Source organism: Ciona intestinalis, chromosome 7 (genome assembly GCF_000224145.3).
Source record: "Ciona intestinalis chromosome 7, KH, whole genome shotgun sequence".
NCBI lineage: Eukaryota > Metazoa > Chordata > Ascidiacea > Phlebobranchia > Cionidae > Ciona > Ciona intestinalis.
In genome coordinates, this window is record NC_020172.2 from 3012343 (window position 1) to 3036303 (window position 23961).

Below are 23961 nucleotides of genomic sequence, written 5' to 3' on the forward strand. Positions count from 1 at the left end.
TTATGTAAACTATATCCATTTTCTGCTGGTCGTTTTTTATCTGTAAGAATTTGTTTTAACACATTTTAGTTCTTATAAAAAATGCTTTACTAAAATAACTTGAAATTTTCACAGCAAATACTCAAAATTTTAGAAAAAATTGACTGCAAGTATCGCTTTAAAACAGGATCTCTTCTGCCACCTAACGGTCGCTATTTTGCAGGATTTTCGACTTAAAACTGACGTGGGATTGTCGAATGCTAATTGTTCTACCAAAAGGCAAGGTCAGTGTATATGTTTAAAATAAGTTTTTTGACGGCTTAGTAAAGTGTATAATTTGTAATTTTATGCCATTAGCAAATAAATTTGTTATGTTTAAGATTTGATATGATCGTTTTTAAACTTGCCAACTATTTGACAAAAGCGTATTTAAAATTGCCAATTACACTACATAGTTTAATTAACCCGTAAAATTTGACGCTTTTCATTTATTTATGTATTAAAATTTTGTTGCGACTTTTTGCAATGCTTTGTTGTGCGCCATATTAAACCTTGTTGTTCAGAAGATTTCAGTTATGCATACCCGAATATGACATAACATTTTTTTTTATTTATTTCAAAAAGTTATTATAGATATACAGTAGGGTGGGGAAGATGGAACACCTTTTTATTCTATTTGTTCGTCCCATTTGGAAGTAAACAAAAAACATTCAAAGAATTATAAAACCGTATTATATCCTTACGACTTTCATAGATTGTTTTTAATTGTTTAAAACACTATCCGGATGTTTGGACATTATAAGCTATATGTGTGCCGCCTTTCCCCACCCTACTATATAGAATAAAGAGAAGAGAAAGAATATCAAAAACACGCCATGCTGCATATCAAATGTATGAAAAGAGCATCGGTTAAAACGAGTGGCTTTTAATCCCAATATACAATATACATACATTAAGCTGTAAACATTTAATCAAACGAATCTCATTGAAAAAAGTGCCTTCTTATAGCTATGTTAGACAAAATACTTTTTGCTTCCAAAAATAACGAGATAATACCTCATTTTTTTAGACTTTTGTCAAATTTGGCACAAGGTTCTTTATTTGTCGGTAAACACATTACGAAATCAGACACCAATATTGTGTATATGATAACAGCCACACCACGAACATGTAGACGTCGATCATAGCCTTGGGCAGAATACGATTGCTGTACTGATGTGTAAAACTTGTCGAATAGGTAAGCTGTAAAACTTAACAGCTGATCTAGAATATAATATTATCTAAAAAGTTAAAAAAGTATAAAAATAGAAATTTTTAAGTGATTAGGAAATTATTCATTTTTCTGGATCTGTTTGAGGTTAGAATTGGTTTTAGTTTACATTATTTTTTTTGGTTGATTAAAACAAATACAGCTGTAAGTTGTAAAATATATAGTACTATGGGACAGTTTAGATATCGTTAGCATATAATAACCTAAACTATGTTCTTAATTGTGTGTTTTTTAACAACAATAAACAACGTTTCTTTTAATAACAATAAACAACGTTTTTTAGTGTCGTAAGGATGGGGAAATATAATTCCGTATATTTTCTTTGTTTACTGTACCAAAAAGGACAATAAAAGAAAATGAAAACATGGCTCATCTTACCCCAACCTTTTATATTTGCATTTAAAGTTCTTTTTTTTAGGCAATTAGCAAAATATATTTATTATGGTTAAAAATGTGTTGATATAGATTTAGAATGGTCTGTACAAAATACTTTGACATATGGACACGATATTGGTTTGTTGCTGGCAATATTTTACTTGTGATTCGTATAGGTAAGTGAATATAAGATATAACCTACTAGAGATTGCGGGGTAATGGTCTAAAGTTGGCATAAATCCGAGGTCCTTGACAAGACCTTACCCATATAGAATATGAATAAATAAATGTAACGTTGAACACGGGTGTTTTGTTTCATGCACCTCGTGCCAGCTTACGGGTTACCGAGTATTTACTTTGTAGGTAATTATTTTTTGGAGATATTCATCGTTTTTCACGTCTGGCTGATAATTTGGTCAATATAATAAAAGAACACGTTGTTTTTACAGTTTCTGCGACGGGAAGTTACTCTTCGTGTCACGTGACCGAGGAAGGCATCAACGTCACGTGGTCTTTGTATCCTAACACGTCACTCCTCGTCAATCGGAATACAACATTATATAATAGAAGCAGTAATGTAAGTCTGCCGTTGCCTTGTAATGTATTATTAGGGTGGGGGAAGATGGGACTCCTTTAGTACATAATATCCAGATATCCCGATCGTGTTTTAAACAATCAACAACGGTCTATGAGAGTCATGAGGACATAGTTTCATATTTCTTTGAATGTTCTTTGCTTATACTACTAAATGGGACGAGAAAATAGAGTTAAAAAGTGTCCCATCTTCCCCCATCCTACTGTATAAAACGTAACTTTTTTTAGAACTTTATAAATTGTTGGTAAAAATTAAGTCATAAAATGTTTAACAAATAAAAAAAATTTTTTTTAGAACTCGTCGTCTGTATTTTACAAAATAACTTGGAAGCCAGCGGGTCATAATGACACCGAACAAGTACAGTTACTGACAGCAAACATAAGCAGTTACATCATAAAAGATTTAAATTCATCAACGAGTTACAACGTGGCTGTTTCATTGGAGTCGGATTTAAATCAAACTGTTTTTGATTCTGATACCAATTCTACAGCAGCTGTGTTGCAATGCCAAGTCGAAACGTTAAACGGAGGTAAATCGCTTTATTTTAGTTTTACTAAAAGATTATAGCATGGGTAAAGCTTATAGGTATATGGTGAGACATATAGTAGGGTGGGAGGAGATGGGACACCTTTTTATTCTGTTTTTCTCGTCCCATACTATATATAGTACTCGGGGGAAAGATGGAACACCATTGGCACATAACACCCAAATATCCTGACCGTGTTTTAAACAATTAACAACGGCCTATTAATTTTTGTTTTATCCTTACTAGCGCAATTTTAGATATTTTCCGATTTTTTTGACATACCTTGTGTTGACTGTATTTTTATTACCACAGTGGCAACTGCACCGAAAAACGTCACAGTAGAACCTCGTTCTCCAACTACAGCCGAAATGAAATGGAGATCGCCTGATCCGACGCATGGTGGAATTGAATTCTACACTGTTCAATATAGATTTCGTAACAGCAGCGACATTACTACCGTAAGGATAACATAACATAATTTTTATTTATCTTTACGAAACAATAGCGAAAATCATGTTATTGAACCATTAACCGGAAGGAATCGACAACAAAACAACAGTTGTTAAAACACGCTATGGATAAAAAGTGTGGGAAAGAGTTCAGCGAAAACGCGCGGCTGTTGCACTCAATAGATTATGGTGTTACTAAACTGAGTTACTAGAACTTAATTAAATTCCTCATCATCTATAAATACAGTAGGGAAGGGAAGACGGGACACCTTTAGCAAATAATATTCTATACTTCCTGATCGTGTTTTAAACAATTAACAACGGTCTTTGGGGGTCGCAAGGATACTGTTTCATAATGATTGGAATTTCCTTTTTTTACTACTAAATGTTTAGAGAAATAAAATGAAAAGGTGTTCCATCTCTTAACCTATATAACGATAACCGACAAAGGGTTGGAAATAACTGCCGCCTTTTTTAGGTTCGGGTGAATGCTTCAAGAAGACGATACGTTGCTAGGAATCTGTTATTCCATAGCATGTACCAGTTCAGGGTGTCTGCTCAGAATCAACACGCTGGTGCATTTACGCCATGGATTCAATTAAATTTGGGTAAAGACTGTGTGTATATTTCTATTATTCGTGTCATGTGTATTATTATTGTTCCTATAAAGCCTGCGTATAGGTATGTGTCTTGTTTTTTTGGTAGCAAACGAAGAACTTTCAAAGAATTATAAAACCGTCTCCTCACGACTGTCATAGACTGTTGTTAAATGTTCAAAACCCGATCAGAATATTTAGATATTATGTGCTAAGTCTCCCTTCTTCCTCACATTACTAATCCTATTCAGAGCCATAGAAAAGGTGTTTATACGACTCTGTACCTATTATGCCGTATACATAAAGTCCCTCAATATATTTGTTGGTCCCCATATATATTCGTGTACTGTGTAATAATGTTGGGGAATTACCAGGGATATTATTTTGCATACTAGACTTTATTATTTTAAATTTAACAGATGTTAAGACGTTCCTACTCTTTGCTGAAGTACCCGATAACAAAAAAGACAATTTTAAAAATGCCGTAAGTAGATTTTTGCACTCTATGTTCTAGTTCCGTTTATATTTCTCGGCTTGCAGCAGAACATAGAAATTAGTACTGGAAGACCGGCGCCGGCAAAGTGGTTAGCGCGCTTGCCTGTAACCCAGAGGTAATGGGTTCAAGGCTCGTCGCTGCTACCATTGTGTGCGCATGTGCCCTTAAGCAAGACACCTTTGGCAATTGCTCCAACCCAGTGGTCACCTATGGGTTGTCCAAATTATCAGCCACAAATAAAAAAATCCCCCTAAAAATAAAAAAAAACATTGATCCTATCCCACAAAACTAGTATAAATACTCATATAGATAACGTTATCTATCTTCAACACAGCTTCCTTCTATTCTTCCTTTGTCTTACTTGGGGTCAAGTGAGGTCAACTCAACCAGTTTTAACCTGGGCAGGGGGTGGACAAGGGTAAGTTATGAAGTTTTGTGGCTAGAAACTAATCCTTCCCCACATTATCTGCTAACCACTAACCCTTAACTTATAATCCATACAAACACTAAACCTATTTAACCCCTAACTACCAACCTCTAACACTTCCCACCAGCCTATTTTGTAACATACGGGAGGATTCTTTACTAGTGCCATTTTTTTGTCTCCATTTTGTCACACTTGTTTTTATTTATTTCTAATTTTGTTTAAATTCCTCATCAATTATTGTTTTAAAAACTTTGTGAAATGTATGAAGCTGTTTTGGTCACTTAATACGCATTAAAAACATTGGTAACAGCATCAATGTAGAACGTTATGGGTGCCGGGATGACATGTCATTCAAATTTAAAACAGGTGTGTTATACGTTCTAGGACCCCAGTTTGAGCCTTTACCTTGCTGTTAGGTGTCAATACAAACAAGCATAGCCAAAGTATATTGCATTTTTAATCAATGAAGTTCCCTATATTTAACAACTGAAAGTTGAACTGTATTTTAAGAATGTCATCCAAATTTTACCCTGCTGTTAGGTGTCCATGCAAACAACAATATTATTCAGGTTTTCTACCATATTTACTTTGATGTTGGAATTAACATAACACGAGGAGAAATATCAATTATTATGAGAAGAAATCGTGCAAGGCATATTGTTCATTTCGCAAGAGATGTGATTGTATATGGTGAGCATAGGTGTAATGTTAGATGTGCATGTGATGAAATGTCACCATTAGGGCTGTGGATTTTCCCTATTTTTGTTTAACCGTTAACCGTTCAGTTTTAACCGGTTAACCGGTTAACCGATACAAGTGTAATCCTAATAAATGCGTCTTGTTTATCGCTTTTCTTTCGCGAATTTAAAGGCAACTTTACGACGAACGTATGGACTATGCTTGCAATACACGGACAAACGTTCTTAACGTTAAAGTAATGCTTTCTTATTCGTATTGAAACCTGTTTTAAAACACCTGCCGTCTAAATAATCAACGTGTGAATTACAATTATGATGCAGTTATTAACGTGTGAATTGCTATTATGTCGTAATCAATTGCCAGGTCAAACAATCGCTATTATGATGCAATGAATCCACGTGTGAATGCCTGCTTTTTAGTAATAAACACGCTGCTTGGCCGAGGAAAACATTTAAGTTGTGTATTACACCAATATAATGTTGCAAAACTAGTTAGCCTGCGGTATTAACAATCAAGATTGATGTCGTAATCGCCGTTGTAGGGCACGATCAAAGCAACAGCGTCCCTGCGCTGCTGCGCACTCTGTCTTATTGCAAAACAACAATCAACGAACACGAACACGTGCCTTTCGTGTAAATAAGACAGATATTTATATACGTTTATGCCCTATGACGTCATAGTTTGGTTAATGCATTTAATACATTATTTAATGAGGTTCTCTTTGTTTGTACATTTTCCTTATCCTTGCATGGCCGGAAAACGACAGTCGTTAAACACAAGTGTTCTGTTTCTTACACTTCATGCCATCTTATGATTTATCTTGTATGTTACAATGTCACCCCATATTAAAAAATTCACAAGACAGTTATTTATCTTTACAATTTAAACAATAAAGACCAAATTGTTATATGTTCGTTTATTAGATAATAAAATTCCTTATATTTTTTCAGATATTCGGTTTTGTAACAGCCCTTTAAATTTTTGCCCTGCTTCTGCCACTTGTGATGATTTGATTGGTCAATACAGATGTTCATGCATGGATGATTTTATTGACATTGGGGTCAGAGGTCATAGGTTCCCTGGTCACCAATGTGAAATGAATACAGGTTGATTATAATTGGGATTTTTTGATTTAGTACTTGATGGGTAACTCACTTATTCACTTATAAATGGTTACGTTTTGAAAGTATCTTTCTATACATTAGACACACATAACATGTTGATTGTTTGTTTAACTTAGCTTTATTCGCGCATGACTGGAAAACGAAAGTCATTATAAGACGGGTGTTCTGTTTCATGCACCTTATGCCAGCTTACAAGTTACCACAGATGAAACTTAGTGGGTGATTGTTTTTCTGTATAGCTGACAATTTAGACGACCCATTAGTGACCACTGGGTCAAAGCAATTGCCGTTAAATGTATTGCCCAAGGACACATATGCCCACAATAGTACTAGTACCACTGTGTTGAATTTGAAATATTGCTTTTCAACATTCTACAGACTTTTCAACATTGTACAGAATATTGCTTTTCAACTTTTCATAATTGTACAGATGAACCACTGGATTTGACACTTGAAGTTATAAACCCCAGCAGTGTGAACGTTATATTTGGTGAACCAGAGTCCAATCTTGGGGATATAATTAAATACCAAGTGGAATGGCAAACTATATCAGGAGTTATACAACCAGCAAGGGTGATTGACATAAACATGTAAGTTCTTAAGTCCTACATCTGTGCTTACTAAACACTATTTTGTAAACTACATGGGTGCAATGTTTTTATACACCTAACCAGAAAAAATGTCACCGTTTTATCGTCGTAAACGTCCGTATTATAAAAGTCAAAATGCTTTGTAAAACACTATTAGTACGTGAATCAACTAAAAACTTTAGCGTCTTGACCAAACTGTTAAAAAGTACTGTCTTAAATAATCATGGCCACTCATGGCCAAAAATTTATACATATATGTAAATTATTTTTTGATTTTTAGAGTGGATTTTTACATTGAATATATTTTGGACAATCTTCCTCAAAACGAGGTACATCGTGTTCGTGCTCGAGCGATCACCAATCAAGCGAATGGAAGATGGTCGCCATGGTCACAAGTTCGAACTGGTATGTTTGAATACTTACTTTCTGAAATTTTTGGTTTTAGTAAATATTTTCTTAAATAAGAATAGTTAGTTTTAGTGAGAATATGCAAAAAAATAAGAATAATCTTAAATAAATTTTAGTGAATATACAAAACAAAAATTTTCTGTACCAATTGCATTAAGTAGCTTGTTTAAACTCATGCTTAATTCCTAGTTCCTTTCTGTGTCTCGCTGTAGAACCCCTTGCCTATATACAATATTCAGCAAATTAGCATTTCAAATGTAAAATACTATTGTGTGTTTGCTAATCATACTTTATATAATATATAATCTTTTATCTTTACTTTAATTCATCTTTTTTAATGTAACCTGTTTTTCCTCACATGGTTTTTCTGTTTTACGCACTTTGTGCCAGCTTACTGTGTTACCACGTGTGTAACTTCGTGAGTAATTTTTATTTTCTGTATGGCTTACAATTAATACAACCCATTAGTGATGACTTAAAACTGCCGTTAAGTGTCTTGCCCAGAAGCACATACGTCCACAATAGCAGCAGCAATGAGCCATAAACCCCTTTTTAAATTCTACATTTAATCAATTTATTTTTATTCCAGTGTCTCTTCTATACAAAGTGATCTTTGATTTGAACCTAAATCGGACCGTCCACAACTACCAATCTATTCGCACTGAAGTACATCAGAACATAACATTATATGTAAGAATCCACATTAGATTTAAGTTTACCATGGAATTTATATAAATAACTGCAAAATATGATTGAGTCTTAAAATGTATAGTACAGTGAAAAGTGCATTTTAACTAATTAATAAAATGTAATACATATACAGACTATATATCTAAAATCCATTATGTATTATATATGAGGTATTGCAAAAATAAAAGCAAGTTAAATATTAAATTATTTTTTTCTACTTATTTTTTTGTTTTCTGTTGTTGATATTAAAAATAACGCATTTTTTGTTGTTGTTTAAAAATATTTTTTTAAAGCTTTCTTTTTTCATGTATAAAGTATTTCTTACAAATCATTTTCATTTTTGCCTGTATCTTGTTTTTTTACATGCATAGTTACAACATAAATTTAATATTCAGGCAAAAGAAGTTCTTTCATCTCTACCACAACTTGTAACAGATGTTCAAATGCAACAATCGGATTTCACAGGCCAGGGCAAAATTAGGTTCCAAGCAATTATTTTTCTAGAGCCTCCATGTAAGTAAAACTCTATATAGGTGAGGTTCTGAGACAGAGCACACTGTTTAAGCCAGATTTTGACCATTGCGTTAGTGTCATAAGGATAATTTTTGTGAAAATCTTTGCTGAGCAATGTTGAATAAATATATGTCCTTTTGTATTGGTTTAATTTATCCATAGTTATATACAATACAACACTATACATTATTATCCATAGTTATATACATACACACAACACTATACATTAAAAACACACATTACAAAAAAATTGGTCAACTCTGACCTAACTCCCAGATTCTTTGCATGCCTTGCTGTTGCCCTTTCATCAATAAAATATTTTAAGTTTAAAAAACACCATGTTTTTTCAATGCTGTGTCTACTATACTGCATTTTAAACCCTACACTGTGTCTTCTGGGCATATATATACAATACTGTGCCTTTTTGGCATATATATACCATAACCATACTGTGTCGACTATATGGTTCTTCGTTAATATGTATTTTTTACAGATTCAGAAACAACAGAATCTGCTGCCACGTCACTGTCTGCTCTTCAGAGGGGAATAAAAAGATTATTTTATCCTCATTTAACCGACACTATGCCCTTGGGAACTGTCAGCTATTCTTCTATTCAAGTTACAGGTATGTTATAAGTAAAAGTATAAATACTACCTAGTTAACAGCCACGCTTTGTTGACACTCTATCCCGCACTTTTATCCAAAGTGTGTTTTTTTTACTGTTGTTTTGCTGCTAATTCCCTTCTCTTCGTTCTTTAATTAACATGATCTTCGCTATTGTTTTTCGAAGAAATAAAAAATTAAGTTATGTTATGTATGTAGTCCTGCATTGTGGCTTAGTGGTTAGGCACTTGCATCGTAACCCAAGGAAACGGGGTTCAGTTCTTGATACTGACACTATTAACAGCCTATTTTCCTTGAGCAAGACGCTTAACGGACATTGCTCCAACCTAGTGATCAAAAATTAGTTGCACACCCAGTGTGCCGAAATAATATGCCAACCATGTCCGAAATCCCAAGCCCCATGGTGTGCTACTCTGTAGAAACCTACATAGAAAAAAAATGATTTAAAAAAATGATATAGTAGAGGGGGGGGAGAAGATAGGACCCCTTTTCATTCTCATTTGGTGGTACAAAGAACATTCAAAGTATAATAAAACCGTATCCTCAAGACTACCATAGACTGTTGTTAATTGTTTAAAACATCATCAGGATATTGATATGTGCCAAAGTTGTCCCTAAGTGCCAAAGTTGTCCCATCTTCCCCCACCCTACTATACATCCTATTACATAAATTAAATTTAGCTACTCTGTTACTACCCATCTTTTCCAGACATTGATGAATGCAGAACCCAATTATCAGACTGTCGAGGAAATCCCTGTTCCAATACACCAGGATCATTTGAATGTAGTTGTCCACCTGGAATGGTCGACGTTAGTTCAGATTATCTTTTATTACCTGGTCGTACATGTATCGGTATGTTTCTATTTTATTTCTATTATATTTCCATTTTTATGAGTTGTGTGCATTTGGGATCCATTTTTTGTTAATTTCATATTAATAGATTTTGTAGTTTAGTATATTGCTAATGTAACAGAATTTTAGGCTTTTCATGTATTATATCTGTTATGTTTTATCCAACTATTTATAATTTTTATGCAATTGTTACTGTAGTGTGTATTCGTCATAATTACTTAAATTTTTCAGATGTGTGTATAAAAGGTATGATATACTGTATTTTCTTTACATATTAATAGCTTTTGACTTCAGTATACTGCTTAGTAATGTGGCATGGTTTTATTAGGCTTTGCATGTATCTGTTATGATTTACACGACTATTTTTTTTACTTTTACTGTTATAGGAATAAAGTTTTACAAATTTACTTTTACTTTGCACAGCATTTGATGCTCCTCAGAACTTCCGAGCATCACTAACTGATCCTCAATCTGCTCTCCTTACTTGGAAGATTCCTCCTCAATTAAGAAGAAGAAGACTCAAGTATTGGTTCGTAGTCGAATCAAAAAAACGCTCAGGCACAAATATTACTTGTAAGTTTAAAAGATTTTTTATATTTTAAAGAAAATTCATATTTTTGAAGTATACAATTATACCATATTTTTTTAACACTCTCTATTTTAACACACATGTGTGCAATAGGGTTGGCAGCAATTTGGAAGGAAACTACTTACATATATAAGCAAAACAAAAATTTGAAATGTGCTTAAACTGAAACATTTTTTTGCCTTATTAGTAAATGTGTACAAAAACCTTAAAACAGCGAAATTAACAGACATTGCTCCAAACCTTTTGTACCTAAAAAAGTATCTTATTTCCCAGGTGTTTTACACTGTAGAACCACACCAACCCAAAGTTCCATAAAACCCAAATTATAGGCTAACAAACTTTCATTTAAAATTTTTTTTTCTAAAAAAGTAATAAAAATTTTTTTTTTTTTCTAATTTAACAGCGGAACAATATCATATCTCCAATTCTTCTCGATTTTTCGAAGATACTTTTGTAATGAGGGCCATTGTTAATGGTCTTGTGTCGAACTCTGTTTACAAGTTTCGTGTTGCTGCTGCTAATGTAAATGCTGTTGGGAAATTCACGCCATGGGTGACACTAGAAACAAGTAAGTTTATTTATTTTTAGGTTTGCGGGCAAGGACAGTCATTTTATAACACAGGTATTCTATTTTAAATGTCTGTTGCTTTTTTACCACATTATTACCAGGAAGTGAATAAATAAGATTAACTTATTTATTTTCACGGAGCAACGACAGTAGTTATAACACGGGTGTTCTGTTTCCTGCACCTCGTGCCTGTTACAAGTTACCACGTGTGTAACTTTGTGGGTAATTCTTTCAGTTACAGCTAACTATGACTAGGTTTTAACTTCTTCTCTCTTTCTCTTTTTTTACTTTTTTTCTATAATATCTCTTCATTTAACTATCCAAGTTTGGCTCAGCAGAACTAGGTCTCAACTCCCTAGAACTAGGTCTTACCTTCTTCTTTCATTCTCTTTTTACACTTTTTTCTATAATATCTTTTCATTTAACTATCTAAGTTTGGTTTAACCTCTAACTGGAATTTTTATAGTTAAAGTTAAATGAATTTTTATAGTTTATCGTTAAATGTTTTGTTACATTTCCAGGTCACGCCATCTTTATATTGAAATTAAACATAACAAGAGTGTTATACACATTGGAATTTGAGAATACAAATAATGAACACACAATTGAAATTTCACAAAACGTCAGAAACTTGGTAAAAAAAATTCTATCCATATACTTTTTTCGAAAAATTAATAAGAGTAAACAAAATTAATTTATCAAAATGCCAATTTTTTGTCGCACAGTACTTTAGTACAGTAACACTTGGTTTTTTAGAAGCCAAACTTAATGGTATGCATAGGAGGCAGGGATAGTTAAACGCGCATATATATTCAAAAAAAAATTGATACGTGTCATTATCAAAGAAATAGGCCAACTCTAGCCTAAATCTCAGGTCCCATGGTGTGCTATGCCGTAGAAACCCACATAGAAAAAAAACTCTTCAAATAAAATGTTACATAAAATTGAATTTAGCTACTCTGGACATTTTTAAGACAAATTTGATGTCATTATTTATAGATTAATTCAGTGCAGAAATTTCAGGAAAGGCCTGCCTACCCTGCCACCCCAGGTTTGGCGTCTATGTTTTATTATATATTTTAAATCTGTACTTCTAGATTACACAAGTGGTTGGGAATAGAATAAGACAATACATCTCAACTGGCAATGTGACTTTGATACCAGGCATACACAGAAGAACTTATGCGTAAGTTATAACTCTTTAATTGAATTTAAAATTTATGGTAGTTTAACATGTAAAAAGTTGTAAAAAAATTTGGTGCAAAATAAAGTTAATTTCTTTTTTTTACATTGTTTTTTTTTATATTTACCAGGATTGCGCAATTATTTTTCGGTTCTGAGTCTCCAGTTGCAATCAACCAACTTCAGCAAGTTTTTGAACATAATACTTTATATGAGGAAACACTGGGAGTGGATTTTAGTGCAGTTGAAATAAAAGGTGAAATATAAGAAGTAGGCCAGAATTGGCCCATTACCCTAACACGTAAGCTGCTACAACCCATCAGTAACTACTGGCTTTGAGCAATTACCATTTAGTGTCTTGCCCAAGGACACATATGTCCCCAATAGTAGCAGCATCAAGCATTGAACCCGGTATCCTTCAGTTCCGATACAAGGCCCAACCACTCTGCCACAGCGCTGGAATGTATACATTGATATCAGTATCAAGCATTAAAAATAAAGATATACAAACTTTATAGTTAAAAGCCATTACTATAGATTTTGACGAATGTGGGAGTGGTTGGCACGACTGTTCACCGAACGCACGTTGTACGAACATTGTCTCCGGCTTTAGATGTCAATGTATTGGTAATTATGAAGATTGGAGTAATAGAAGGAACCTTCAACCTGGTAGATACTGTGTGAATGATGGTAGGTGATGTGTACTTGTTATTTATCGATAAATAAATGAGTTTTTTTATAGATATATAAATGGGTCTTTTTTTGCACTTTTTAGTGTTAGTAAGTGTTACTAAATAACAAAATATTTTGTTTTTATTTTGAAACCTGTAACTTAATTGAATGAATTTAACTTTTTCACATTCATGTGACATGGCAAAGACAGTCGTTATACCATGGCTATTCTGTTTCATACACCTTGTGCCGCTTACGATTTACCATATATATGTAACATTGTGGGCAGTTTTTTCTAATTATTTTTTTGGGCCCCCCCTTTTTTTAATAGGCATAATATATTCAAAAAACATCATAAAAAGTAGCTCAGATGATTATATACAAATCAAAATTACGATTTTATGTAGATCTTACCACAACTCCACAATCAACTACTGCGGCCGTTACGCAAGCCATCAACCATACAACAACTACAGCAGTTCAAACTACTCAGATTCCAACACCCAATGTTGTAATATACGTGGTAGCTATTACGCCAACTAAACTAAAATTAACATGGAGGCGAGACGGCCCTCCAGATGGGGGACGACGGGCCAGTGATTTGGATTATGTTTTCCAATACAAGATCAAAGGTGTGTGAAATTTTGTTTGATTTTTTTTTAGTAATAAGCCAATTCTGGCTTAAAAGACATGATGTTTTATTAAATTACTATACAGTTCAAAACTGTTTGAATTATGTTTTTCAAGACAAAATAAAAGGTGTATCGTTTTTGTGTCCTACTCTGGCGTTTTTGTATCCTACTATGGGTAATAGACCTACTCTGGCTTAAATGTCATAACTTTTTAATAAAACAAGTACAATTTAACTAAGGATTTGGATTATGTTTCCCCTCACAGTTTTTTCTCCAAGCTACCATAGTTAGTTTCATTTGAAAGTAGATGGAATTATCTTAAAAAAGTTTGTTCATTATGCACAGTCTTGTAGCAAATTTTTCAAAAAAACCTATATATAATTGATTTTTTCTGCTGAAAAGCAATATGTGACAGAGGGGTCAAAAACAAAAAAAAATTAGATGTAATACAAATAGTAATAGTAAAATTAATTTCATCATTAGATCAAGAAATCGGAAAAAAAATTTTTTTAATATATATTTCTAGGCCATGCACGAACAACACCTTTAACACGTTGGACACAACGTACAATAGCATCCGGTATTAGCAGTTTAATTATTCCTGGTTTGCATCGTAACCTCATATACTTGGTTCGTGTGGCTGAAAAATGGAAAGATGCTTCAACAGTTCATACGTCATTTACACGACCTGTTCAAGTCAGATTAAGTAAGTTTTTGTAATATTACCTTTTCACTTTTTTTGGTAAAATAATTGAGATTTCCAAATATGAGGCACAACCTGTTTAAGTCAGAATAAGTAAGTTTGCGTGATCAAAATTATCGCTTTTAGTGCTTAAAATTAATAGTTATTACTTTTATTGTAAAATAACTGACATTTTAAATACGAGATGCCTGAATCAGGTTGGTTTTACTTAAAAATGTACTGTAACACACAAAAGCTGCGGGTTTATGGTTGAAAACTTGCAACAGCGCGACAATAAAACATAGTTTTTACTTATCCTGTTCAAGTTAGAATAAGTTTGTGTAAATTATTGCTTTTCCGGGAAAATTATCGCTTTTTTCAGAGGTTTTTATTCTAAAATAACTGCCATTTCTAAAATTCGAAAAATAAGATGCCATAACTAGATTAATGTCAAATAGTAGAGTGGGGAAGAAGGGACATCTTTTTATTCTATTTTGCCGTCCCATTTGGTAGTAAACGAAGAAAATTTATTAAAGAATTATAAAACAATATCCCCAAGACTTCCATTGACCGTTGTTAATTGTTTAAATTGCGAAAACACAATCAAAATATTTTGATATTGTGTGCTAAAGGTGTCTTACTCCGCAGGTTACAAAACTTAGCAACGTTAAAATGAATCTTAGTTTACTTTTAATTAATAACTTGTATTAAACCAACTGTTTTTATGTTAAGTTTTTGTATAAACTTACTGTTATAAAAAATGTAAATTCATAACTGTTAAAATTTTTGTGATTTTATAAATAATATAAAGTTTAAGATACGGTGAAGCAATGATTTAAACATATCATCATATTTTCATCAGGTGTAAAATCTTTCCGTATTTTTCTTCGGTTTCCGACACTCAACTCGGATGTTTTGACTTCCATTGAAACAAAATCTCTACTGGCAGAATCTATTTCAAACCATGTAGGATTATTATATGTTATCTGTCGTCTAATATAGTTTCCATTTATTTTTTTTATTATCCTGTCAAATTTCCTGTTTTTGACCTACTGTCCACAAGTCTTTGATTTGGCGGAAAAATTAAATTAGACAATTATTGATATAAAAAGCCACCTATTTTAAGAACGACTGTTGTTTTATGTCCGTGTGCCTGTAAGGGAAAATTTCTGAGAAGTTACAGCTTTGATATAACTATTTTTACAGATTTCCGACACATTTTCCAGCACAACTGTGCTTACGAACTACCCTATGCTTTACTATGGTAGCACTAATAGAGATGTAACATTTTCAAATATTCCAAATCAAGGTAGGCATATTTTGTTAAATGTTTTTTCTTATTTATATACTTTATACCAGCATTTTCTTAAACTGGGGTAAATTTACCCCTATTTTTCCCCAGGTATAATTTCATCGTCAATCTTACATTTCTTGCTATCCAGCACAGCAGATGTTACTGCTGTAAGAAACTCATATTTAGAAGGTTCACCTTTAGCTAGCAGACAATATCCTACTGTATTCATGTTTGTTGAAGGTAATAATACGAATAATAACTTTGTTTGTCTCTTCGATAACAGTAGCAAAGATTAAGAAATATTTAAAGTGAAAAAAAACAAATATCCATTGTACGGGTTGTGTCCTTACGCACACTTTTCTTCAAATTAGAACTTTAATATGTTTAATTAAATGTTATTTATCTAATCTTCACATTGTATCGTCTGTAGGGTGTAACGGTCACGCCTTTTATCCAAAACAATATTTCTTTCTTTTTTATCAATAAGCGTGTTTTAACAACTGTTGTTTTACCGTTACTACCTGTCTTTTCGCTTTTGTCAACTCTCTTGTTCTTCGCTATCGTGACCGAAGAGACGAAATAAATCATTCATTCATTCATTCAATATAGCGTCAAAACAATAGTTGTTGATGCCTGCCTATAAACAAAACAAAAAAATATATAACAGTTTGGAAAAAGGTGTGACCGTTACACCCTAAATAAAAAACATTTAAATAAATACATCTAAACACATACGTTAATACATACAGTTAAATAAATACACTTAAATTGCAGACGTGAATGAATGCTCCATCCCAAGCATGAACGATTGCCCAATTGGTGCAATATGTTCAAACACTGAGGGATCTTATGCTTGCGAATGTAGACGTGGTTTTTTAGAAGCAGGTGCACTTCATTTCTTGCTTCCCGGACGCCTATGTATTCCCATGTTGACTCTATCCCCACCCAGTGTTGGGACTACAACAGAAAATTTCAGAACTTCAACTTTTTCAAACGAAATAAGTGAGTTTTATTAATATGGTTGGCATATAATTTGAAATAGGATGGGGTAAGATGGTTTTTTAATGGTCCCATTTGGTAGTAAACAAAGAATATTTGCAGAATTTAACTCTAAATTTTTTTGACTCGAAAAAAAAGTTGGTAACCGTTTAAAAACACAAATAAGCTTGAGGCTTGCCCATATATTATTATGTGGTATGTTTAACTCTGACATTTTTATTTATTTTCAGTGACGAACCCTGCAAGTACAACTTCAATTCAACAATCTTTATTAACAACAACAACAACAACAAGTGTATCGACAGTTACAAAGTTAGTCAAAGTTCAAAATTTATTTTACCTTATAAAAAACTTGGAAAAATATTCTACCTTAAATATTTAAATACGTTTTTGACATTTTATAAAAAAACACACCTGTCAGTTTATTTTAAAAAACTGAGAAAATTTGTCATTTATATTTTGCTTTTCAATTTTTTTTTTGTTTTGCATTTCTTGTAGCAAAAATTCTTCCATTTCATTTTCAGTTCAACATCATTAACCACAACACCTCATGTTCCTATTAACCGTATCGGTTTGGTGGATCCAGCTTGCAAAAAAGGACAGCGCTTAATAGAAAGCTTATGCCAAGGTAAATTATGTTATTTTTTTAAAACACTAAAATTTATGTTTTTAAAATGTTATTCTATACAAAAGAAATCACCATGTATGGTGGTAAAAATGAAAATGAAAAAAAAAACTTGTATACGTCTAACTGTTTTGTTTAGTGCTGTGGCTCAGTGGTTAGGCGCTTGCGTTGTAACCATAAGATAGCAAATTCAATAATTAACACTACTATAGATACTCATAGCTCATAGGTGTATGCGTCCTGGAGCAAGACACTTATCATAGGTTGCTTCAACCCAGTGGTCACTAATGGGTTTGTAGCAGCCTGGGTGTTTTGGGGTAATGAACCTAACCCATGTACAGTAAAATACTCTGTAACACTAAGCACAAGGTATAATATAAAGTAAGCAAGGTGTATAAAGTCACTACACACAAATACATAATGCTTAATATAATACCCTTAACCCACAGAGTTTTTTGTCATATAAAGACAACTAAGTTAAAATGATAAAGTAGGGTGGGGAAGATGGGACACCTTTTCACTCTTTTTCTCGTCCCAATTGGTAGTAAACAAAGAACATTCAAAGAATTATAAAACCATATCCTTAAGACTCCCATAGACCGTTGTTTATTGTTTAAAACACGATCAGGACATTTTGATAATATGAGCTAAAGCTAAAGGTGTCTTATTTTACCCTACATTACTATATCAATATTCTAGAGATTTTCTGTTGTTCTGTCATACAAAGATAAATGTGTTAAAATGATTTCAATATTTCACAGATGTTCAAATTTTCCTTGGTTCAATTGATGCACTACAGACATCTGGTACAAATATAAGTTCGGTTAATTTGGAAGCTGTGGGATTAACTTTCATCAAACGATTTGTTAAAGCAGCGGTAAGTGGCTGAAAATACAATATTTACCATTATTTAGAGTAATTACAGGAATTAATTTTACTTTATATATTACGTTATAATGTATAGCTGTTGTGGTGTGTGCGTTCTTGGGCAAGACATTTAACTGTAATAGCTCCAACTCATTGGTCACTATTTGGTTGTCTAAATTGTCAAGCATACAGAAAAATACAACCACACAGTTACATGTAACTCCCAAACGGGCCATTACCTGTATAAAGTACCACAAATAAGATACCAATGTTATAACAATGAATGAAATGTAACATTGTTATCCCCACATGGCCCGAAAGCGACTGTCTTTTTAACACAGGTCAGACAGGTGTTCTTACTGTTCATACACCTCATGCCAGCTTACGAGTTACCACGTGTGTAACTTTTTGCGTGGTTTAAAAAACTAAATTAAGGAGTTTCATTTGTGGCCAGCAATTTGTTTTTCATATTGTTTTTTTTTACACTGCAAATACCCTAGTATTAACTTCTCCATTTTACAGTTAAACAAATGCGATACCCCTGCCTTAACTAAATTAAAAGCACTGCAGTTTTGTCCCACCAAATTTTCTGCATATTTTTTATTATACATTACAATTGACCTAGTATTAACTTCTTCCATTTTACAGTTAAACCATCTCTTCTCCCAACTAAATGAAGTTACGAACTATCAAGACACATTAATCCAACATGTACAAGCTTTGCCAGTAGTTGGTGCACGTGTTACATTTGTTATTATATCGGTAAAAGATACTTACACCAGTACAAGGTTTAAAAGACAAACTTTCTACAATGTACAGGTTAGTTTAAATATAGGCTGGTGGGTTCAAAGCTCGCCTAAGGAAGTATAGATGAATAAAAAAAATTAATTAATTTATCCCTGCTTGGCGGGCAATGGCAGATTTTATAACACGGTGTTCTGTTTCATTTTTGTTTTAAACAATCTATCTGAATATTCTGCTATTTCAATTTATCTAAGATAAAAAATCCTGTTTTACTTTAGATGGATGCCAACTCTATAGAAAATGGTTTGAAGCGAACATTGCGAACAACTGCGGGAGTTGTGTCTCCATTTAGGGGAACTCCTGTGCTCTTTAAAATAAACACTGTTAGAATTTCAGGTAAATACCTTCAAAATAACTGTTTATAATTTGTTTTTATGACACATTACTTTTTTATTCGGTTGCCATTTTAATAAAGTTTAACTTTTTTATACTTTTAAGCCCTATTACCATATGAAACTTTTTTTGCCTATTTTTTGTGTTTTTATTTGTTTTTTTTATTCTTATATTATTATTTTCCAATGTTGTTTTTTGGTTGCTTTTTTCTTCTCATCTACGAATTTAAGGTTAAACCTTTTTTTACAAAGTTCATTTTTTAATTTTTTTTAAAAAGATATTGACGAGTGCTCATTGCGACTGAGTGATTGTGATGTCATAAGGGCTGATTGTGAGAACACACAGGGTTCGTTTGAATGTCGATGCAAACCATTCACACGTGATGTTTCCGTGGTTCATGATAGAAGAAGTGGAAGAAGATGTGATGGTGAAATTTATTTTTATCATTTTGATGATTTTGTTGATTTTCATCATTTTTCATGATTTCATTATTTTTCGTGGTTTCATTATATTCATGATATTTCATAATTTTGTTGATTTTAATAATTTTTCACGATTTCATTTTTTTATTTCCATTTTCAAATCAGGTTTTGCTATAAAAGCGGTAAACTAAATAAACAAAAAACCAAAAACTATCAAAATAAAAATTAACAAAAAAAAACAACAGATAACTAAAACGTAAAAATGATTATGTTCAGGTCAATGCAATCCAATAAGCCCATGCATGAATGAGGCCAGATGTATAGAACAAGCTCAAGTTGGCCAACCATATTGTGCATGTACAACTGGATACAGTGGAATACATTGCCAAACTAAAGGTAATAAAATATTGTGTATTTCTATATGAGTGAGGTTCTATGTTGTATGTCATGGGACTTGGGATTTAGGCCTGAGTTGCCTAAATACCATTAATTCTAGCGACATTTAGACAATCAACCAGCGCCGTGGCATAGTGGTTAGCGCGGCTGCCGATAACCCAGAGGTCATGGGTTCATGGCTTGACGCTGTTACCACTGTGGGCGTATGTGTCCTTGGGCAAGACAATTAACGGCAATTGCTCCAACCCAGTGGTCACTAATGGGTTGTCCAAATTATCAGCCATACATAAAAAAATGAAAAAATCCAAAAAAAATAATCACCCACAAAGTAACATACATGGTAACTCGTAAGCTGGCACGAGGTGTTAAACCTGTGTGATAATGACTGTCATTTTCCGGCCACGCAAGGATAAAGTAAGTTACATTCATTCATTCATTCAAAATATTGTGTAGTTTTACATGAGTGAGGTCCTATGTTGCATTTTATGGGACTTGGGATTTAGGCCTGAGTTGGCCACATACCATCAATTCTAGTGACATTTAGACAATAAAAATTCAACCAGCACCGTGGCATAGTGGTTAGCGCAGCTGCCGATAACCCAGAGGTCATGGGTTCAAGGCTTGACGCTGTTACCACTGTGGGCGTATGTGTCCTTGGGCAAGACAATTAACGGCAATTGCTCCAACCCAGTGGTCACTAATGGGTTGTCCAAATTATCAGCCACACATAAAAAATGTAAAAATCACCCACAAAGTAACATACATGGTAACTCGTAAGCTGGCACAAGGTGTATAAAACAGAACACCTTTGTGATAACGCGAGGAGAAAGTAATTCATTCATTCAAAAGTACTTTAAATGTTCTTTGTTCACTACCAAATGGAGCAATAAAATAAAAAAAAGACGTCCCATTTTTCTCCACACTACTATTAACCATTACCTTGGTATATTTTAGACGCACCAACTGGCAACAACAGGCTTCTTATGGCTGCATTACTAGCTGTGGCTGGTGCGGTCCTTATATTTGTCACATGCGTGGGTATATGCTGCTGCTTCAAGCGTAGGAGAAAGAAGAGAGAAAAAGAGAAAAGAGCAGCGAGGAGCGAAAACGAAAGGTATATTGAGTTTGTATCATCCTACTAAGTTCGCGCTAAACCGCTCGTCTTTTTAAACCGCTAGGGTTCGTGGGTAATCAAACATGTAGTTCACAAAAGGTTAAACGGTTTGTTAACTGTTACATTGCATAAATCTAAAACAGCTCTCAAAGAAATTTTATTTTGGCGTGGCTAGAACAAAATACTGTTTCGTATGTAATCAAACATGTAGTTTAGATTAAACAGTTCATGAATATTTCAAAAAATAACTCACAGAAGTTTTATTTTGACGTGACCAATCCTATTATATATATCTATACATATACAGCTTAAACTTGTGTGTGTCCTTGGGCAAGACACATAACGGCAATTGCTCCAACCCAGTGGTCAGTAATAGGTTGTCCAAATTATTCATCAGACAAAATTCCAAAAAGTAATCACCCACAATGGCCACAAAGTAACATACATGGTAATTCGTAAGCTGGCACGAGGTGTATGAACACCAGTGTTATAACGAATGTCGTTCTTGGCCACGCGTGAATAAGGCAACATTACATTCATAATGAAACGGTATTTACAACATAAAACAACGAAAAAACTTTTACGTAGCAGAAAATCTAAAAACTTCGGAAATTTTGGGTTGGCTTGGCCCAACACCTGTTTATACTTAGCTTTGCGTGGGCTTAAAACTATCTGTTGTCCAAAAACACGTCAGAGGATAAAGGAACTGATCCAACATTATACCGTACGCTCTTGTCGTATCAGATTACAATACAGTATTGTGTCGTAATTTCCGTTTAATAAAATACCCACACGGTCGTATAGTAGTATTCTGCAAGTTGACTATAAAAAGCACCAGTTTGTCTTTTTTGTTGCTGCTACCATTGTGTCTGTATGTGTCATTTGATAGGACGTTTAACGGCAATTGCTGCAAGCCAGTTGCCTTTTTGGGTTGTCTAAATTGTCAGCCATATTTTACACAAAAAATCACCGACAAAGTTACATACGTGGTGACTCGTAAGCTGACACGAGGTGTACGAAACTGAAGATTCGTGTTATAACGACTATCGTGACCCCGCTGTGCGAGGATAAATAAGTTACATTCATTCATTCACCACATTTTATACGTTTCCAGTTATACGGATAGCGACTTCAGCGACTCGAGCTCTGATGACGATAATAATGACGTCACAATACGTCAAGTGACGTCACACAAGCAAGTAACAACGGTCAATGAAAATGGAGCAAATTCAAATATATCTTTGATACCAAAGCAAAGTAAAGGTATATAACATTTTACATTTCAATAATAATATTATAATAATAACTTTATTCGTCTCTTCGATTACGGTAGCGAACATTTAGAAATATTTCAAACGAAAGAACAGGATATATAGCGACAAAACAACAGTTGTTAAAACACGCTTACACCTAAGAACAGATTTACAATTAATTAGAAAAAAATAAGCGTGGCCGCTACACCTAGCAGACAAACGAGCCATTTATGTTTAATTATATCCTTTATAATATCACTTATAAATAACATACGTTAGGGTAAGATGTTTTATGTTTTTATTCTCTTTTATCATACCATTTGGTGGTATATAAATAACGTTTACAAAATGATATACCAGCATCCTCACGACTCCCATAGATCGTTGTTAATTGTTTAAAACACGATATTTGGATACTACGTGCCAAAGGTGGTCCCCCTCCCCCCACCCTACTCAATACATATTCTCGTGTGCTGGGCGACCAATTGCTCCCAGTATACTGTGGCTTAATGACCTCATGCCCTTTGACCAGGAACCAGATATATTATTTAGTTTTGACTCAGTTTTACCTCTGCAGATATAAAGAAACACGAGCCTCCAAAAGAAAGCGTCCCGCAGTCGATTTACGTCAACAAAAACGTCATAAAAAAAGACGTCACCGAAAATGACGTCACCGACACACCCCCGTCTCCAATTCCAAAAAGAATGCTCGATGACGTAGAAGGGGAAACCCCTCCGCCTCTGCCAATACGAACAACAACATTGAAACTGGAGAAAAATGATGAAGAAATTCCCCCGGCTCCATTGCCAAGGCTATCCAAAGCGCGCACGAAATCCGCACACAGAAACAGCGGCGATACCACGTCACAGAAAGTGACGTCACGCCCAGGCAAACGGTCACGAATCGCTCACTTGCAAAATAACAAAATTTCTGGGAAGCGTTTCCAGGTTCCTACACCGAGCGATTCCTCAGTAAAGTGACGGCCATTTTCGCGTTAGTTTTGTAACATGAATAAGCAAATTTTGCATTCTTGTTTATATTACTGTGGGGCAGACAGGACACCTTTAGCTTATAAAATCTAAATATCCGGATCGTGTAAACAATTAACAATGGTCTATGGGAGTCTTGAAGATACGGTTTTATAATTCTTTAAATGTTTTATATTTACTCCCAAATGGAACGAGAAAATACAGCGAAAAGCTGTCCCATCTTACCCCACCTTACTAAAACACGCGCCAGAGACAAAGACGTGCTTATGCAGAGAGTATTACGTGTGTGAGCTTCCTTATATTAAATCAATATATATATTGCCA

At 33.8% G+C, this 23961-nt stretch overlaps 1 protein-coding gene across 2 annotated transcripts; it reads left to right on the forward strand.

The window, feature by feature from the left end:
- The first annotated feature begins 1647 nt into the window (after nucleotides 1-1647).
- On the forward strand, nucleotides 1648-23961 carry LOC100181918. 2 transcript variants are annotated; one of them, XM_002119721.5, is made up of 37 exons: nucleotides 1648-1800; nucleotides 2074-2201; nucleotides 2514-2748; nucleotides 3058-3203; nucleotides 3673-3802; nucleotides 4210-4274; nucleotides 4621-4704; nucleotides 5283-5403; nucleotides 6363-6518; nucleotides 6967-7126; nucleotides 7407-7531; nucleotides 8124-8224; nucleotides 8620-8737; nucleotides 9231-9362; nucleotides 10072-10215; nucleotides 10639-10788; nucleotides 11208-11372; nucleotides 11894-12006; nucleotides 12470-12558; nucleotides 12686-12810; nucleotides 13092-13244; nucleotides 13634-13858; nucleotides 14385-14564; nucleotides 15403-15506; nucleotides 15747-15849; nucleotides 15943-16074; nucleotides 16609-16836; nucleotides 17064-17145; nucleotides 17358-17461; nucleotides 18220-18335; nucleotides 18974-19144; nucleotides 19348-19465; nucleotides 19740-19889; nucleotides 20161-20280; nucleotides 21235-21394; nucleotides 22509-22657; nucleotides 23225-23961. In XM_002119721.5, the coding sequence occupies exons 1-37, from the start codon at nucleotides 1722-1724 to the stop codon at nucleotides 23626-23628; spliced, it is 5265 nt and encodes a 1754-aa protein (XP_002119757.4). In that variant the 5' UTR covers nucleotides 1648-1721; the 3' UTR covers nucleotides 23629-23961. The 2 variants fall into 2 exon arrangements, with proteins under 2 accessions (XP_002119757.4, XP_026690767.1); XM_026834966.1 differs by having other exon boundaries at nucleotides 22509-22651.

Bases quoted from the DNA above. Each gene is read 5' to 3' on its own strand.
- LOC100181918 (XM_002119721.5), top strand. From the start codon at position 1,722: ATGGTCTGTACAAAATACTTTGACATATGGACACGATATTGGTTTGTT. The intron at 12,559-12,685 runs GTAAGTTATAAC...TATATTTACCAG, and splicing joins ATACACAGAAGAACTTATGC to GATTGCGCAATTATTTTTCG. The intron at 22,658-23,224 runs GTATATAACATT...TTACCTCTGCAG, and splicing joins GATACCAAAGCAAAGTAAAG to ATATAAAGAAACACGAGCCT.